This window comes from Chlorocebus sabaeus, chromosome 12 (assembly GCF_047675955.1).
Source record: "Chlorocebus sabaeus isolate Y175 chromosome 12, mChlSab1.0.hap1, whole genome shotgun sequence".
NCBI classification, from domain to species: domain Eukaryota; kingdom Metazoa; phylum Chordata; class Mammalia; order Primates; family Cercopithecidae; genus Chlorocebus; species Chlorocebus sabaeus.
Genome location: NC_132915.1, coordinates 90,607,685 through 90,627,920, shown reverse-complemented (window position 1 = coordinate 90,627,920; position 20,236 = coordinate 90,607,685). Strand labels below are relative to the sequence as shown.

At 41.1% G+C, this 20,236-nt stretch overlaps 1 protein-coding gene across 2 annotated transcripts in view; it reads left to right on the top strand.

Moving 5' to 3' along the window:
- Nucleotides 1-20,236, top strand: part of CDK5RAP2 (CDK5 regulatory subunit associated protein 2) — a 186,044-nt gene that overhangs the window by 59,193 nt on the left and 106,615 nt on the right. For both annotated transcript variants that reach the window (XM_007968240.3, XM_007968239.3), the window contains exon 12: nt 1,548-1,766. In XM_007968240.3, coding sequence (XP_007966431.3) covers nt 1,548-1,766 — 219 coding nt within the window. The remainder of the gene's footprint in view (nt 1-1,547; nt 1,767-20,236) is intronic.

Below are 20,236 nucleotides of genomic sequence, written 5' to 3'. Positions count from 1 at the left end.
ACGGATGATTTGTGTACCTTTCTGTATATATGCTATATTTAGTGGAATGCTGGTAAACCAGCTTTCAGAAAAAAAAGAAGGAAAAAATAATAATTAAAAAAAAAGAGGCCATTACTTCCCATTTCACAGATGTGCATATGTTTGATAATCATATGTATTTTCTTCAACTGTGTATTAATGAAATACCACATATTCTTGACTTGTTTTGACCATGGACTTTGCTGAAATTGCAGTCTCTCAGGCTGGCCATTGAACTAGCATGCTGACCACTTTTTTTTTTTTCTCCAAGTGAATCTGGGTTTGAGCCACTCTGATGTGGATGAACATTGGAAGTGCTTAGATTTATCTCTGCTTTTTGTCAGCCTAAATAACAGAGAGAATCTCTCGAAGAGAAAATGACACTTATTCAGGAATAGGACATGGCAGTGGGAATACATGTACCATAGCTATGTGCATGTTCAGGGAGGTTAAGGAAGACAAAGATTTTTAAAGAAAAACGACAATTACATGATTGTATTGAGATACTTATCCTTGGCTGCAAAGATCAATAACAAGGATGACACCAGTCCTAGGTTGGATAGGTAGTTGCTGGGCAGATGTCCTTGCAGAAATATTTTTTTGTGTAGGATTGCAGTGGCCCTTGTGCAAGGTTGTGGTTTTTACAGAGTCTTTTGTGGTAGTTTTTGTTCTGAGGCATTTATGCCTGAGTAATCTGTTTTCATATACCCGAATCTATTTGTCAAGGTTGTTTTTTTATTTTTATTTGATTTTTTATTTTTTTAAACACAAATAACTCCATTTTGATTCTGACAACTTTCACATTTTCAAATGAAGGTCTTCATTTTCTACCATTTAAAAATGACTTAAATTGTTTTTTAAACCATTATTAAAGTAACATGCTCACTTACCTTAAAACATTTGAAAATACAGAGTTGTGAAGAAAAAAAATTAACTATAGTCCCACGCAACTAAAGACAGTCACTGTGAAAATTTGTGCTTTTCTTTCTTTCTTTTTTGAGACGGAGTCTCGCTCTGTCACCCAGACTGGAATGCAGTGGCATGATCTTGGCTCACCACAACTTCTACCTCCCGGGTTCATGCAGTTCTCTGCCTCAACCTTCACATGTAGCTGGGACTACAGGCACCCACCATCACGCTCGGCTAATTTTTGTATTTTTAGTAGAGACGGGGTTTCACCATGTTGGCCAGGCTGGTCTTGAACTCTTTACCTCATGATCCACCTGCCCCGGCCTCCCAAAGTGCTGGGATTACAGGGGTGAACCATGGTGCCCGGCTGAAAATTTGTGCTTTTTTTCCTGGTCCTTTAAGAAAATACTTCTTTCATACAACAGTAGACTTTTCTTCCTTAACATCCACATCATAAGAAATATTACCTTGTTGCTTTGGTTTCTGAATGTTGTCTCTGTTAATCTTTTTCTTTTCTTTTTTTCCCCTAAGGCGAAAAAGAGCCCAGGTTTCTTGGTTTGTTTCATGAGGTATGAAAATTAGCTCATCTTTCCTCTCTGCCTTCCTGCCTTCTCTTCTAGGGGTCTGAAGACTATGAGGCTGCTCTATCAGGAAAGGAAGCCCTTTTGGCTGAGCTGCGCTCACAAAACCTCACCAAGAGTGCAGAGAACCACAGACTGCGTAGAAGCATTAAGAAGATCACCCAGGAGCTGAGTGACTTGCAGCAGGAGAGGGAGAGACTGGAGAAGGACCTGGAGGAAGCCCATCGAGAGAAGAGCAGAGGAGATTGCACCATCCGTGTGAGTACCGCCCTGCCCTTCTCACACAGTGGACAGTGCTTTGTGGGGCTATGTGGCTGTGTCTGGTTGTAGGGTGATGTTCAGTACAGAAGACTAAAGAAAATACTTCACTTATTATCTCACTACCTAGAAATGACCAGCTTCATTTGATCTATTTGGTATTTCAGTCCTTTTATTCTCTTTCTCTCTCTCTCTCTCTCTCTCTCTCTCTCTCTCTCTCTCTCTCTCTCTCACTCTCTCTGTCTCTCTCTCTCTCTCTCACACACACACACACACACACACACACACACAGAGTTGTTATCAAATTGAAAATACAGTTTTGTATCGTGCTTTTTTAAGTTTAATGTTCTCTGTCTGGTTTGTTGCCATGTAATGAATGTTCTTCAAAAACAATTTTTTTGTGCCAGCATAATATTTCATCACTTGGATGTATTACAATTTATTTAACTAGTTCTTTTTTGAACGGCATTTAGATTATTTTACCTTTTTTTTTTTTTTTTTTGCCTTATGACTTCTGCAGCAAACATTCTTGTACATAAATATTTATCTGCTGATTCTTCCTTTGTTGTTTTTTTTTGAGATAGGGTCTCACTCTGTTTCCTGGGCTGTTCCTGAACTCCTGGGCTCAAGTGATCCTCCCACCTCAGTTTCCTGAGTAGCTGGGATTATAGGCACGTGCCGCCATGCCCACCTCACCAATTATTCCTGATAGAGGTATAATAACTGGGCCAAAGAGTATGAATTTTTTAAGGACTGTTGTATAGATAAATTCAAATTGTTCTACAGAAAGATTATACCAGGTTTCTCTAGGTGATCTTTTTTCTGACTGTACTCTATTTAGCATTGGGTATTAGCATTTAAAAATCCTCTCTGAATTTGGTAAGCTTATTAAATTTCAATTATGCTTAAACTTAAATATTCTGTGTCTTTTAATTTAATCCCTCCTGAGAACATAGCCTTGGTTCAATCAGGTAAGATGGGGGTCTGGGTCTGAGTGATCATTGCTATGCAAGTTAATTGAATTGTCTGCCTGAGATCCTGGGCCAGGCAGTCATTAGAGTAGAGGACTCAAAAGAGTACCAGTGGTTAGCTCTATGGTGCCTGCGCTGATGGCACCAGGATCCAGAGGTTGAAATCCCAATGTTAACACTGAAGAAAGAATTGAAATGCAAATGTTTGTATATTTTAATAAAATTTTAACAAACATTAATGGGTCCATAAAGGAAATCTGGAAAAATTAGAAAATGGTAGCTATAATTTCACTACCCTAGCAAAGTAACTCTGATTTTCTGTACTGCCATTCAGTCCTGGTGCACCTGGGCTCTTGGTCTAATCAGATTCTAAATACCATTCTGTCTTTGATCACTTAGTCTATCATAGGCACCATCTCATGGTGTAGGCTCCAGAACGATCATGTTGAATGCTGATGCATACTCTTTCACTGAATAGATTTCACATGATTTACTTAATAATCTCCTTTGTTGGACATTTTGGCTATTTAAATAATGCCACAATGAACGTCTTTTGACATAAGGGTATTTTCTCTTGAAATCCCTAGGATAGATCCTGAGGAGTGAGATTACTGGGTCAGATAGTGCCTATATGTATATATATGTAAATACACATTTTTTGAGACAGAGTTTCACACTGTTGCCTAGACGGGAGTGCGGTGGCATGCTCATAACTCACTGCAGCCTCAAACTCCTGGGCTCAAGGGATCCTACTGCCTCACCCTCCTGTGTAGCTGGGACTTCTGGTGAATGCCACCATGCCCAGCTAATTTAATTTTTGTTTTTTGTGGAGACAGGGTCTGGCTGTGTTGCCCAGGCTGGTCTCAAATTCCTGGTCTCCAGTGATCTTTGCATCTTGGCCTCTGAAAGTGCCGGGATTACAGGTGTGAGACACTGCACCCGGCCAATATTTTATACTGGTTGTTAATCATGTTGCCAAATTATTTGTCCAAAAGGCTGGCCCATTTTATGCTGCCACCAGCAATGTTAGAGTGCAGTAGTATATTGCATGTTATTAAAAGGCCTGTTTCTCATATTTATTCAGTGTTATTGAACACAAAATGTATCTGGTTTAGATACTGATGGAATTACAATACGTAACTCCTGAAAGTTTTATTTTTCTAAGGGAGGTGAAAATGCTATACAAGACAAAATGCAAAACAATTTAAAATCCACAGCTAATTAATATAACCTATACTCAGTGCAAAAGATCGTGTGTGAAGCGGTAGTCAAGGAAATCTTCTAGGAGGGGCTGACACTTGAGAATGAGAGGGGTCAGATTTGAGTAGTGTGACTTTATGTAGATGAGGTAAAGAAAAGGCTGGCCAGAGGGTCCATTTATACAGCTGCATGTTTCATAATCAATTCTTATATCCTTCACTATTAGATGACAATTTTTTTTAGTTTAAAACAATTATCCCCCGTCCCCTACTGCTATTATAATGTTTGTGTGGTAAAATTTGGAAGGCCGAGGATGAGGGGATGACACACACACACACGTACACACACACACATGCACACACACACACACACACTCTCTCATAGATAATATATAATATGTAGTTTTTTATATCATAACTTAGTCTTTGTAATCATTTGAGATGGCTGTATAATATCAAGCATATATACTGTAATTTCCTTAGGCATACCTCTGTTGTTAGACATTATTTGTTGGTTTCGTAATTTACTTATTCATGTAAACTCTGGTGCTTCTAGAATAATTTTGGGCTGCTGTGGATAAAAAGATGTATTAATGTATAACATGTATACGTCTTCATATGGAGGTATTTGGCAAAGAATGGAAGGGGACTGTGATGGCAATGGGGCAGGGATTGGGGTGAGTATACTGTGGGGAGGACTTTCTTGTGAGTGATAGAAACCTAGCTTGAACTAAGTTTGGCAGAAAGGGAACTTGATTGCCTTGTGTAACTAAACTGCTGGAAGGACAGGGGCACTGGAAAACTGCCAAGACCAGACTCACTCTCTGAGAGCTGGCTTCTTTTTTTGCATCCATACTCCAGTTCCAAGAGGTTGGACTCATTGCCAGCCATGTTGGGATCACATCTTCCCAATTTATTGCAGAAGAAGGAGGACTCCCACACTTTGCTTTCCTGGCTGGTTTCTTGTCAGGATGGCCAGATGGGTGATGTACTGAGAGCCCCAATTTGGGTCACATGTTCATTGTGCCTTGGCAGAAGGGTGTGTGTGTGTGTGTGTGTGTGTGTGTGTGTGTGTATAACATCATTGGCAGCCTCCCCTAGAACCACATGTTTGGAAGGGGATGAGCAGGTACCCAGAGAAAGTGGTATTTTGTTTCAAGGCACTGGGCAGACCAAAAGTAGCTGTATACTCTAAATGCTTTCCTCAGGTGAGCATGCCGGTGACTCAGGCTTCCTGGCATCTCATCGTGACTACCTTTATACATCAAGTTACATACATGTTTCCAACAAGATGATTTGGCCACGGTTTCCTTCTTTTTGTATAGATATTGCATCACAGTCGTATCTCTAGTTAACTTTTTTATAGTCTAAGAATTTGATGTGTGCATCTCACATGACTGTTTTACACCAGGTCTTGGGAGTACTGGCTTACTCAGAGCCTGAGGAAACATGGTGGGGTGGTGCCTTTGCCTTATGGCGCTAGGATAAATGCACAGGTGGAGCATAACACACTAGCCTTGCATAACTTCCCAGCTTGTTTCTGGTAACTAGGCTCCTTATTTAACTGGAGTGCCTCCCACTCACCAGCTGCTACAGGTGTTGCTTTTGGATTGAAACAGAAAAACCTAGACCCTTTGTGATGTTTCTGCCCTGGCAAAAGAAAGGAATCCATTCATACATTCAGGAATGTTGAACACTTTGTGCAAGTCCTCTACTAGACAAGGAGAAAATACCATAATAGGGACATGAACAAACTACCACAGGAGCACAGAGAAAGGAAGTGGCTTGCAGGAGCAGGGAAGGCTCCTGGGGAAAGTAACTTTTGAACTGGTTCTGAAGTTTGAGCTACAGGTTAATAGATAGGCAAGGGAGAGGAGGGTTTTGTATAGAAGGCAAAGGTTTAGAGGTTGGAGAGGGTATGGTGATTTTGGGGAAGAAGAGTTTGGGGCCGCAGTGAAGGGTGGTTCCTCTAGAGATGTGTCAGGAGATGAACCTGAGAGATGTTGGCTTGTGGAGAGCCTTGGATGCAGAGTCTGGGCACCTGGATTTGAGGTGTAGGCAAGGGGCCGCGGGCGGGATAGGGGTTGGGTATGCCAGTCAGAGGACTGACAGCATCAGATTTGCAGTTTAGAAAGACTAGTCTGAGGGATGTCTAGAGGATGGATTGCTGAGGGAAAGCCAGGAAACAAGAGGAGAAAAGGCTTTTCCTTAACACATAAGTCAGGCTCTGAGAGGTCAAGGTTATGGGGGAAAAGAAAAGGAACCTGTTTCTTTGTAATGGGGATGCTCAGCTGTGGCTTGTAGGGCTTCACTTGGTGCATAATTCAATGCTTCATCCACGAGGACTCTAGGATGTTCACCTTTGGGTCCCTTTCATGTTTACTCAAACTTTGCTGCATCCCACAGGTAGGATAAAGAAAACATTGATAAGAACAACATCCAAAACACAGGTCTTCTTCTCAATTCACGTTCAGCTCAACCCTCATTGTCTCTTTGGTTGCTATTCAGAGTGGTAGAAATAAAGCAGGTATGATCCTCAGGGGTAGATTGTACTTTACAGTTTATAAAGATTGCCTGTGTGCCCACGTGATGCTCCCAGCCTTGGGTTTGGGCCTAGAAAATGTTTTTCCCATTTTACAGATTAATCTGTGCCTCAGAATTTACATTGCTGGGTCATCGTTACATAGATGGTGATATGTATGTGACATGGATTCAGGTCTATGGACTCTATCTAATTTCAGTACTTTGCTAAGATACTACACTGTTGCTATGCCAAACCATCAGTAATTATGTTGAGAATACTGTGCTTTTGGCAGAAAGGAAGATTGGTATATTTTCAGCTTTTCAACAGACCAGAATAATACATTCTCAAGAACACCCAACTTGAAGTATTCTGGCTAATTGAAGCTGTAAACATTGTAATTTGTTCCTTTTATGTTTCAAAAATACTTGCAGAGGTTTATAGAAAGTCATAAGATTAAATGAAATTAAAAATAAAGGCTTTAGGGTCAAGGAAAAATAAGAGTGACTGGCAAAATGGAACCAGAATGAGTATTTTAATTAATTCATTTGAGACAGGGTCTTACTCTGTCACTCAGGCTGTTGTGTAGTGGCATGATCCTAGCTCACTGCAGCCTAAACCTTCAGGCTCAAGTAATCCTCCTGTCTCGGCCTCGAGGAAATAGGACTATAGACATGCACTACCACACCTGGCTAATTTGTTAAATTTTTGTAGAGAAAGGGTTTTGCTATGTTGCCCAGACTGGTCTTGAATTCCTGGCCTCAGGCAATCCTTCTACCTCAGCCTCCCAAAGTGTTAGGATTATAGGTGTGAGCCACTGTGCCTGACCCAGAGTGAGTATATAAAAATGCACATTGTGGCTGGGCACGGTGGTTCATGCCTGTAATCTCAGCACTTTGGGAGGCCGAGGTGGGTGGATCGCCTGAGGTAAGGAGTTCAAGACCAGCCTGGTCAACTGGTCAACATGGTGAAACCCTGTCTCTACTAAAAATAAAAAATTAGCTGGGTGTGGTGGCACCCAGCTACTTGGGTAGTCCCAGCTACTTGGGAGGCTGAGGCAGGAGAATCGTTTGAACCTGGGAGGCAGAGGTTTCAGTGGGCCAAGATCGTGCCACTGCACTCCAGCCTGGGTGACAGAGGGAGACTCTGTCTCAGGAAAAAAAAAAAAAAGGTACATGTTGTGATATCCTTCACAGTGCTAAAGAAGGGGACTTATAATTCAACTGGTAGTTCCTGGCAGGGAAAGCAAAAAGAGAAAATCAGTTACAAGGTCTCCAGTGTCTGTAAGAGGAACATGTCAAGTGGAAGGACGGCTTTTGCTGGCACTGAGGCCCAAGGAAAGAATTGCCTCTGGTGGGCTATTATAAAGAGTACTTTGAGCAGTTTATAGCATCTTCAACAATACCCCATTCAACAAAAGCTATTCTGCATGGGGCAGATCAGTGTTATCCAAGTTAGTAAGTTTGTAAGTAGGTTTTCTGGGACTATATCTAGCTGTTTCCCATTATTCTCTTTTTTTGGACAAGAACTACAAAATCAGTTGGAAATGCTGCAGCTCTGTTTTACAGATGAGCCCTGACCTAAAGCCTATATACAGGATCCAGATCAAGCAGTCCTGGTTTTTGTAGCATTCCTTGAATTTTGATGGTAAGCCAGTCATTACTCTTGGATGTGATCAAACCATCCTTTGCTCATGCCAACAACATTTATTGCCAGTCTCATTGTGCCTGTTCTTTAGCATTTTGTAGGGAGGCAATTTTTTACTGAAAATTCAGCTTGGTTCAGAGGCTTATGAATTCACTGTGTCTGGTTGTGCATGAACACTGAGAAGTTGAGCCCCGAGAGTCAGTTCTCCATGTTTGTTTGTTTTAATTGCCTGTGATTGCAGTGACCTAGTGCCAGTTGACTCAGCATGTGTTGTAATTTGCAGTTTTTTGTTTATTCAACACAAATTTATGGAGTACTTGTAACGATATTGTTAGGCTCTGGTGAATACAAGCTTTGGTTTTTACTTTGGGAATTTTATTTACAATGAAGAAGGTCAAAAAGTGAGGATCACAGATAGATCCCCTGTATTGTAGTATACCTCCTTGCTGCCAAAGGGGCCCGTATCCCTTCAAGGAAATTCAGGAGACCTTTGCAAAAACAAACAAAAAACCCGTTGTTCCCAAGTCTATGCCCCAGCTGTGATGTTTAAAGTGGCCTACTCTTGAGGTTAGTAACAGGGATGCTGCTTGGATCCTCACATCTTTGCCTTCATTTGATACATTGTCAGAGCCAGAGACCTGGGCTCTCCTTTTAGTGTGTGTGAGTGTGCACACGTGCATGAATGTGTGTATTTGGTGAAGGGTGAGAGAAATCTTTATTTTAGGTGCACTCTCTCTGGTTCAGGTGCTTGGTATTCTACTCAGGGTGGGTGCGGGAGAGAAGCAAGCTAAGGTTTTTTTGTTCTCCTTTATAAGCAACATATATTAGACATTGGCTTAGTTGTATTCCCTAGACTGTTTCAGAATGCTTTCATCTGTTATGAGACCTGTCATCTGCTACCCTGACAAGTGTGTGCTTCAGTACCTGGGCACTTAGCTCTGTGGGGATGCATTTGCTGGCTAAAGCCCAAAAATCTCATTAAAGTTGTACCTGTCACCCAGCTGGCTAATCCCATGTGCTTTGACAGGAGTGGGTTTAATTTCAGGGTAGTTCAGCCTGAACCTCCCAGTTCTCACATGTGCTCATTGATGGATATCTCCAAATGAGATCGTGACAGCATTTAGAACATCTTTTGGTAAATCAGAATCAAAACGTGGCATTTGGAGACAGTGTCTCTACAGGCTGGTTGGTTAGGGCTAAGACCACAGACCTGAGATAGTATGTTTTTTACTAAGGGCCAAAGCTCTCCTCCTGCCCTAAATATATATATGTGTGTGTATAAATGAATTAGGTGTGAAGATTTTGAGTTGGTATCTTTATAGAATAATGTGCAGTTTAAATGACCTATGTTGGAAAAAGTACTATCTTTGCAAATTCCAGTTTCTTATGAGAGAGGCTGAAGGCAGAAACACTGGAGTCAAACTGGTTTGGAGTCCTGGCTCCATTACTTACTAGTTGTTGAACTGTGAACCAGCAAATTTGCCTCTTTGAAGCATAGTATGCCCATTTCTTATCAGAGTAACAGTGGTTAGTTGTTAGGTTTATCTGAGAGAGGGAGTGACACTTAGCATAATACTTGACACATCATAAATGAGCAATAATTGGTAGCTATTTTGATGATGATGCCTTGGCCTCGGGCACTAGAAACTTAGCAATTTCAGTGGCCATCTTTGGAATAGCGGAAAATAGTTCTCAACTTGGGTTGCAATCTCAGCTTCACTTACAAGTGCTTAACTTCTAAGCCAACAGCTTAAACTTGCTAAACTTATGTTCACTCCCCTAAAATGGGGTTGATTATATCTATTTTAGGATTAAACAAATGAATAGTAAAATGTAACGTGTGAGAAAATGCCTACCATGGTTCCTGGCACAGACAAGCTGATGCTCAGTGTATCTGATTCCTTCTTTTCTGTCCCGTTTTCCTGCTTTTAATTGTGTGGCAGGTACTGGCTCAGGACTTTGAATGACAAATCATCACCTGCTGGAATCTACCAGATGCTGTTGATTAATAAATGTTGTCTTCCCTTTTACCAGCCAAGTCACCAAAGCTATAAATTTCTTCCTTGATCAACAGTAACCTCTCTGAAGAAAGTGCTTGTCTGTTTGTCTGTTCCTTTCCAGCTGATTGATCCCTCTAGGATGGGGAGTTGGAGCACTCTTCTATTGAGAAACTCCGGAGATTCTCAGTGGCTCGCACCTGGGGCTGCTGTTAAAGCTACTTTAAAAGGCAGTCCCCAACAGTTTTCATACGGAATTGCCGTAATCTCCATGGGGCACAAACAGGGAGACTTTCCCTTATGTCACCTTCTCATTTTATCATTTCTGTGCCAGGCTCTGTCCTGGTCCCTAGTAGTCCAGGACTGAATCAAATCATACACAGTTTCTGAAGGAATCTAGTGAAGAAATAGCATAGACATACAAAGAGCTAATTAAAATATAGCATGGTAAGTCCTAATAGTGGGATGGACTGCACTTTGGAAGCGCAGAGAATGGAACTGTGCTAAGAGGCTAGAAAAGAAGGGAGGGAAGGCTTCACAGAGGAAGTGGATTTGAGCTGAGACTTGAAGGATAGGTAGCTGTTTGCCTGGGGGAATGGGAGGTGGGAATGCCTTCCTGGTAGCAGGAGGGCCTGTGCCAAGGTTTGGGGTCCATGAATGAGCCTTGCTCATGGGGAACAGTGAGTGGGGCTGGAGGAGGGGGCAACTGGCGAAAGCTGCATCAAGCCCTTTGCTCAGAACTTGTGCAGTCATCACAGCTAGTACCATACTGTTAGGTGAGGCACATGTTTGTTACTTCTTTATGCCAAGGACTGTTTCATGGTGGTGGCCTCCAAGTTTTTTTTCCTCCAGCATATGAATTGTTTGTTTGAATGAACTGTTATGGAGAGAAGACACAAAAGTGGAGCTGCTCAGGGTGAAGTGAGGTAGGAGGCCTGGCACCCACCTCCCTGCATCATCTGTTTCCACCACAGACCCCAGGAGCAATGAGGCTCCACAAAATGTGACTTGAACACCACTCTCACCTACTAATTCTGGAAATTCTCCTTATATCACAGAGTACCTCTTCCTCATTAAGATTGTGGAAAAATTTCCTTTGTATATTTACAGGTAACCACTGAGCACTTTGACAAGCTTTCTCGCAGTGAAACCTGATAAGGTGGAAATTTGATGGATGAGAACCTTCTCATTCTCCATCTGGCCAGATATAAAACAAAACTAGCAGGCTGGAGGAGGAAGTGTGAGGGCTTGGCCTTTCATTTCTAATGTGATTCTAAGATTTTAGGACATGTTATTTTTCAAACAATGCAGTTAAATTTTTTTTTTTTTTTTTTTTTTTTTTTTAGTCAGCCAGTCTGCTCTAAGAGAGCCCTGCTATGCAGAGGCAGCTCTCAGCCCAGTGCTGGTCTGGAGTGCACCTGTGAATCTTAAGGGAAAATTGCCCATTAGTGTAGAAATTGAGGCCATTAGTTGACATCATCATACGGGTCTTGCTGTGGCAGCACTGACTTTAAATTAAGGCGGTAGTCTGGTATAGGATAGGGTTCTTTTTTTTTTTTTTTTCCCTGTGTAAACCCTTTGTTCAGAAGCAAATAAAACAGATGCACCCAGGGGGGCTTTGCAGATTCCTTAGGATGGTGGTTTTTTGTATCGAAATCAAATATAATTTTCTGTGTTCTTCCCTAAGCTACCGAGTCAATTTCTAGAGGAAGGCCCAAGAACATGTAGTTAGAGGATACTGATATCCAATCAGGTTTGGGTATTCCTAATCCTAGAGCTTTTTGGGTTTGGCTTGTAAAACCACTGGCATAGTAAAAAGAATATAGATAGACCTGGTTTCAAATCCTGCTTCCACTACTTTTTACCTATGTTACTTTGGTTAAGTTGCTTGAAGTCTCTGAACTTCAGTTTTCTGATTGGTAAAATGGGTATAATTAAAATACAGACATCCCTCAGGAGATATTAGAGATTGGAATAAAGCGAGCCATATGAATTTTTTGGTTTTCCAGTGAATATAAAAGTTATGTTGATACTATACTGTGGCCTATTATGTGTGCAACAGCATTATGTCTAAAATAACAACATTCATACCTGAATTAAAAATACTTTACTGCCAAAAATACTAATGATCGTCAAAACCTTTAGCTAGTTGTAATCGTTGTTGGTGGAAGGTCTTGCCTCAATATTAATGGCTGCTGACTGATCAGGATGGTGGTTGCTGCAAGAATGAAGTTTGCCACCTTGATTAAGTCTTCCTTTCACAAAATATTTCTCTATGGCATGTGATGCTGTTTGTAGCATTTTACCTACAATAGAACTTCTTTCAAAACTGGAGTCAGTCCTCTGAAACCCTGCTACTGCTTTATCAACCAAGTTTACATAATATTCTAAGTCTTTTATTGTCATTTCAACAATGTTCACAGCATCTTGAGATGGAGAAGATTCCATCTCAACAAACTACTTTCTTTGCCCATTCATAAGAAGTAATTCCATATTTGTTCAAACTTTATCATGAGATTGCATTGCAGTCTCATCATGAGATTCAATTTAGTCACATCTTCAGACTCCACTTCTAGTTCTCTTGCTATTTTCACCATATTAGCAGTGAAGTGAAGTCTTGAATCCCTCAAAGTCATCCGTGAGGGTTGGAATCAGATTCTTCCAAACTCCTGTAATGTTGGTATTTTGACCCTTCTTATGAATCACAAATGTTCTTAAGGGCATTTGGAATAATGAATCCTTTCCAGAAGCTTTTCAGTTTACTTTGCCCAGATCCATCAGAGGAATCACTCTTTACAGATGTATTTCTTAAAGACTTGAAAAGTTAAAATTACTCCTTGATCTATGGGTTGCAGAATGCATGTTGTGTTAGCAGGCGTGAAAACAACATTCATCTTCTTGTACATCTCCATCAGAGCTCTTGGATGACCAGGTAATATTTTAAAAGCAGTAATATTTTAAAAGGAATCTTTGTTTCTGAACAGTAGGTCTCAACAGTGGGCTTGAAATATTCAGTAAACCTTGCTTTAAACAGATGTATTGTCATTTAGCCTTTGTTGCTCCATTGTAGAGCACAGATAGAGTAGATGTAGCATAATTTTTAAGGAGTTCTGGAATCATAAGTGAGCACTGGCTTCCAGTTAAAGTTACCAGCTGCATTAGCCCCTTCCTTATTAGCCCCTAATAAGGAAGTCACCCTGTCCTTTGAAGTTTTGAAGCCAGACATTGACTGCTCCACTCTAGCTATGAAACTCTTAGATGGCATCTCCTTCCAATGTAAGGCTGTTTCATCTGCATTGAAAACCTGTTGTTTAGTGTAGCTACCTCCATCAGTTATCTTAGATCTCTTGGATAACTTACTGCAGCTTCTACATCAGCACTTGTAACTTTACCTTGCACTTTTATGTTACTTAGATGACTTATTTCCTTAAACCTCAGGAACCAACCTCTGTTAGCTTCAATTTTTCTTTTTTCTTTTTGCAGCTTCTTCACCTCTCTCAGCCTTCATAGAATTGAATAGAGTTAAGGCTTTGCTCTGGATTAGACTTTGGCTTAAGGGAATGTTGTGACTGGTTTGATCTGTTCATACCACAACTTTCTCCACATCAGCAAGGCTGTTTAGCTTTCTTACCATTCATATGTTCACTGGAGTAGCACTTTTAATTTCCTTCAGTAACTTTTTCTTTGCATTCACAATTTGGCTAACTGGTGCAAGAGGCCTAGCTTTTGGCTGTATTGACTTTTGACATGCCTTCCTCACTAAGCTTAATCATTTCTAGCTTTTGATTTAAAGTGAGAGACACATGACTCTTCCTTTCACTTGAACACTTAGAGGCCACCATGGGGTTATTCACTGGTCTAATTTCAATTTTCTTGTATCTTAGGGCATGGAGAGGCCTGAGGAGAGGGAGGGAGACAGAGGAATGGCCAGTTGGTGGAGCACTCAGAACACACTTTTATCCGTTAAGTTTGCTGTCTTACATGGGTGTGATCTGAGGCACTGCCAAACAATTGGAATAGGAATATCAAAGATCACTGATCACCATAACAGATACTAATAGCGAAAAAGTTTGAAATATTGCAAGAATTACCAAAAGGCGACACAGAGACATGAAATGAACACATGCTGTTGGAAAAATGATGCTGACACACTTGGTTGATACAGGGTTGCTGCAGACCTTCAATTTGTAAAATATAGAATCTCTGTGAAGTGCAGTAGAGCAGAGCACAATGAAATGAGCTATTCCTGTACCCTGCTTCATAGGGTTGTGAGAGTTGAATGAGGTGATAGATAAAGTGCCCAGCACTCTCCTAAATGTCACAGAGTTTGTAGAAGAAAATGTCAGGTGGTATTTTATGATGATTGTTGACGGCCTGAGTAATCAAATTGGGCTTTGTGGAAGAGGTGGCACTTGAATTGGGCCTTGAAGGATAGTGTGCTTTCTCTAGGTGGAACTGGAGGGAATTCACACTTTTTCCAGGGGGAGGGAACTGGTAGATACAGGCAGAGAGCCTGAAAGTATGTTAATTAAGTGGTTGGGTGAAGGGGACTGGTTGCAGATAAAGCTGAAATGTAAGCTGAAGCCCCCTAGTAGGAGCCTTGAGTAGACTCCTTGTAGAGTAGCTTCATTCTGCAGTTAACTTGCAGTCACTGAAGGATGCTAAGCAGAGACGTAACGATCAGAGGTCTACATGTGGTTTGGTGGCGTGAACCCAGAAGCAGCGAGACCAGTTAGGAAGCTGTTGCAGTTGACTAGCTGGGAGCTGAGTTCTGAAGAAGGCGGAGGCAGTAGGTTGTGGGGTGGGGAGCTGTCTGGCGGAAGGAATACTTTTCTGAGTACTGCAGCGTCTACCCTTCTTCCTTTCTAATTAAGGAAGGAGGAGTTACTAATCTGAGTGATGAGAGTTCAGGATATTTTGGGGGCCATCCTTGTTAATGGGTGAGTTCTAAGAACCTAAGTTCCAGATTCTTTTGCCTTCCTGCTCTGACCTAGCCAGGCCTAGCCTTTGCTGGACAGGCTGACTCCCTCATTTCCTCATCAGTCATCTTTGTGCACTTCTACTTCTACTTGAGTAAGAGGACTTGGGTAGCTCCCTAAGTTGCATACACCCTCCCTTTTCCCAAACAGTAACAACAACAACTACCCATAACCCTTAATTTTATCAGAAAGCACTTATCTGGATATGAGATTGTTGCAGAATTGTACTTTGATTCCCATTCTGCTATTGTTGTGTATAACTCCTTTGAGAACTCTGGGGATAACAGGAGTGATTGACAGGGCAGGATTTGGACACTCTTGGCCGTGAAAAGCACCAAATCCTCGCTTTTCATCTCCTAGGTGTTCTATGTTGAGGGTGTGCCGCACCTTGAGACCTGGGTTAACTGTTGGATGACAAGGTGCCTGTGAGAGGGAGGGGCAAGATCTGAACCTTGTGGTGAGGTGGAGGTGGTGGTGGTGATGCCATGACCATGTGAGGAAACTGGGTAGTGAGGATCAGCCCGGGGGTTGTATGTGGGGACAGAGGGAGATGAGACGGCTTCATTTGCTCTGTGCTAGCTTCTATACTGGGCACCCATTGAGCATTCTCTCGTCCAGCCCCCCAAGGACCCTGGGAGTTTGCATTATTACCTTCATTTACCAGAAAGGAAACACTCAGAAAGATTTAAGTTATCCATCTCTGGTCACACTGCTAGTTAGCAGTAGAGGCAGGATTCAAAACTAGGGCTGTCTGTTTTCACAGTCCAGGAATATCGAAGGAGGTTTGGAAAAACCACCCAAGATGATCAATTTTCAGTTCTGATTGTTGTACTCAGGCAAGACATGCCGTCTCCATACCTCCCCAGAACATTTATTAGAACCCCACTGGTGGCAAGTGCATGAGCCTGTCAGCCGTCTTTGTGTTGCCATGGCAGCCACTCTTCCTCAGGGCCACCTCTGCACACAAACCTGCCACCCCACCATGGTCATTTTACTTTAAACCTTCTTTGACTGCTCTTCACATGAGGTTCAAGGTGCTTGGTTCTGCCCCATTCATTAGTAGGAGGGCCTCAATCTCAGGCTAGAGAGTCCATCAATCCAAGTCCTTAAGAAATGATAAATTAATTTCAGGTATTGGAATTATTGGCTAGTGGAAGCCTATGTCACAGAGTGGTTTTATGTTTTCTTTAGCATTAACAATAGCACATATGGGTGGAAAAAGCACAGAATTTGGGGTCACACTGACTGGGGTTTGAACTTCAGCACTAGAACTTACTAGAGCTTTTGTAAAGCTTTGTGAAAATCTCTCAACCTCTGTGGGCCTTAGTTCTCTTTCTGTAAAAGCAGGATTAATAATACTTACCATGTAGGCAGTCATTAGGGTTGGAGATATTTTATGTAAAAATGCCTTGGCCTGTGCGTGGTTCATAGCTGGTTCTCAGTAAATGGTGGTTTCCATAACTAATGAGTAAAATAAGAGAAGCGGTCTATACTCTTTGGTATCCTAACTTTCCCCAAGATCCTGATGATGCTGTGGGCCCTCTACCTGTCCCCCCACCCCAAATATACACACACACAAATTTGCATAGGATCCCTGGCCCAGTCAATGGTCCTTAGGTTAAGAACTCCTAATCTTGGGGAATGACAGAACTACATGTCCTTTGTGGAATTCTGTAACAGGTCATTTTCATGTTGTCAACTCTGTTAGGGGATTTGTGGGAGAAATGTGGCACATTAGTATCCCTTATCGCTTAAGCCATGTAAGACGTTCTTAACCTAGGTAGCTGAATTAAAAATTAAAAGGAAATTAAAAGGGGAATGGAATAAATGGTTGCTGAATACATATACATACACTGGAACTTGAACCAGACATCAAAATATGGGTCTGATAGTTGTTTGTATAGAGGAGGAAACTGAATCTCGGAAATGAGGTAAGTGGACCTGTAATTACTGTGCACAGGAAAAGTGCACACTCTTTACTCAGCATGATACATGAACATTTTTAGAATTAACGGGTATGCACGATCTTTCTAGGATGACATACACATTTATTGTGAATTTAAAGGTGTACCTAAATGTCTGGCTTAACACAGGTTTTATAGGTATTCTTCACAGCATTTTTCAGGGGCAGATTTCTAAAAGTGAGTGTTAGATGTACATTAAGTGAATTGGGATCATTGCGTTAGTGAGTCATGCAAAAGAGATCTAAACCATGGTGTGGAGGCAAACTGAGAAGATTCGGAATGAGAGAGACCTGGAATAAGGCAGGTGCTGTCCCTTGGTGATGGTGATCTTAGGCAAATTACCTGTCTCAGCCTGTTTCCTCATTCATAAAATGGGAGTAGTCCCATCCATCTCATTGCTTGATTCATTCAGTCATCCAACAGATGCTTATTGAGTGCTTTCTTGGTTATCTATTGCTGCATAACGAATTACCCCAAAATGTGGTATCTTAAAACAACAATCATTTCGTTATACCTCATGAGTTTGTGAGCCAAGGACTTGGGCAGGGCATAGCTGGGTTTTCTGCTCCAGGTGGCCCAGGTTACTCATGGTCTTCAGCTGGTGGATGGGGTGGGCTGGAGGGTTCATGATTTTTCACTCACATGTCTGGTACCTTGTCGGGGATGGCTGGAAAGAACAGAAACTGACACAGTATCACTTCTGCCACATTCTCATGGTCACAGCAGGTGCTACACTGCCCAGATTCAATAGGAGGGGACATAGAGTCCATACCTCTTAATGGAAGGAAAGTCAAATAGTTTATGGCTATGTTTAATCTGCCACAGTGTCTGCCATGTGCCAGGTACCATTCTAGGTGCTGGAGATATAGCAGCCAACAAAATACACAAAACTCCCTGCCCTCATGGAATTTGCATTCTGGTGGGAAAACTGTAAGCAAAATACACATACAAATTAAATACTATATTAGGAGATACCATGGGGTACAATGGTACAGGGAAGGAATATGGAGAATAGGGTGGATGGTCAGGGAAGACTGGTCTGAGAAGATGATGGTTGAGCACTCACTTGAAGAAAGTAAGGGAGCAACCTGTAGAACTTTCCAGATAGAGAGAGCAGCAGGCTTAAGGGCTCTGACCTGGTGTGTAAGAGGAACGGCAAGACAGCCAGGGTTGCTGGAGAAGAACTGGTTGGGGAAAGCCACAGGAGAAGAGGCCAGCTGGTGGGGGCCTTGTGGGTCATCTTATGTTGTGAAGAGTAAATACATCACTATGAAAGTGTCTAGCTCCTTGCCTGGAACAATGGTAGGCTGTTGACACACAGTAACTTCTATTATTGATAGAACTGAGATGTGGGAGCTCCCAGGTGTAGGAATTTTCAGGTATAGGAGTTCCCAGCACCCGCCTTACTCCACTCAGTACCTGTTCTTTAGCCACAGTTGCTCTTCTGGCACTGGTGGTATTGACTGTTTCTGAACAGTCACTGGCCAGCAAAACACAATCAGGAAGGCAAAAACATGATGATAATCAGCCTCATAATCAGCCTCTTCTCTAATAGCGTTAGTATGGTAGCTAGACCTTGCCTTGGTAGATTTTGTAATGTAGGGTGAAAATGAGCTTGTGTGTGTATGTTTGTGTATGTACACCTTGGGTGATTCTTGAGAGATCAGCTTTTCATTATGACTCTCCTTGAAACTATTTTCATTCATGGCCCACAAGGACAATTTGTACAAGGAGAAATTCAAACAATAGTCAAATATATAGAAGCATGATTGGCAATCAAAGAATGCAAATTCAAAGACTTGTGAAGAACCTTTTTATACCAATTAAATTAGCAAACATTTAAGAAAATATCAGTGCTGGTGAGGATGTGGTGAAACAAAAAACTCCCACTTGGTGATTGCATTTTTGCCACTGTTTTTTTGGAAGGAAGTTTGTCACTTTATAGAAAGAATCCTGAAAACATGCTTATCCTTTGGCCTAGTAATTCTACTTTTGGGGATTTAGCCTAAGAAAACAAATCAGAAGTTAGGAAAAAAACTTGTTTTATGCTCACAGCTATTCTTTGTTGTATTTTCTGTACTAGCAAACAGTTGGTGACAGTGGGAAAGTAGTTAAGTGACCTAAGAGACATGCATTAAAATTGGTAAGCATAAAGATCATGTGGTATAATCATGTGGTATGATCGTGTGGTATCTTTTGCTTTAGGCACGGCCTCACCACCTGTCCCGCCTTCCTTTAGACTAAAAGGATGAGCAGAGCCAAGTTGGAAGCTCCATATTATAGCAGCTCTCTAGACCTTTCTCATCTCTGTACTTTAAATGAAACAAAACAAAAAACTTTTCTTGACTTTATACTCTTAAACTTTTCTTGTTATTTAATTATTCTTTTATGTCATCATTATTTAATTGCTTTATGCTCTTTGTAAGCCATAGTGTAATGGAGTAAAGTGAAATAGGGTAAAGTCCATACCAAATTTAAAACTGTACAAAAATTAGGGCTGCAGATGGACAAGAACTGAAAGGAGCCACCTACTGTTTGAAAATGGTTTAATATATTGCCATGACTGTATTTTGTGGGAGTGTTTTTATTCTTTAGCTTTAGAATTCTGTTAATGTTGCTTTAGTATCATTTGTATAATAATATAAAAAAAAACCCCTTTCTTTCCTTTTCCAAATTGAATTTCTATTTACTGACATTTATAATTCATGATAAGTTCTTAGCCTGGCTGTTTGGAGTAAAGGTTTAAGGCAATCTCATCATCATCCTTTTGCCCAAGAAAAAAACTAACAATTTTTAAAGCATTTTAAAAAATGTTACTTTACCAATTATGAATGTAGTGTCTGCTTAGTGTGAAATATTTTAAAATTGAGAAAATAATAACACAATTAAAAAAAATCGTCTATAATTGTGTGTTCTGATACTTCTTGCAGGTTTCTATTAAGTACCTTAAAAAAAAAAAAGACCCTGCTCATTATGGAAAATTGAGAATACCCACAAAAGGAGAGAGAATAGTACATTGAATCCCTATGTGTTTGTCTCCCAGCATTAGCCATCGTAAACAGAGCTAATCTTGTGTCATCCCTGCCCTCCCCCTCATTCCCTCCTTTTCAACACTGAATTATTTTAAGCAATTCCCAGACATACTATTTTATCAGTATTTCAGTATGCTTTAAAAAGTACCATTTTCACATT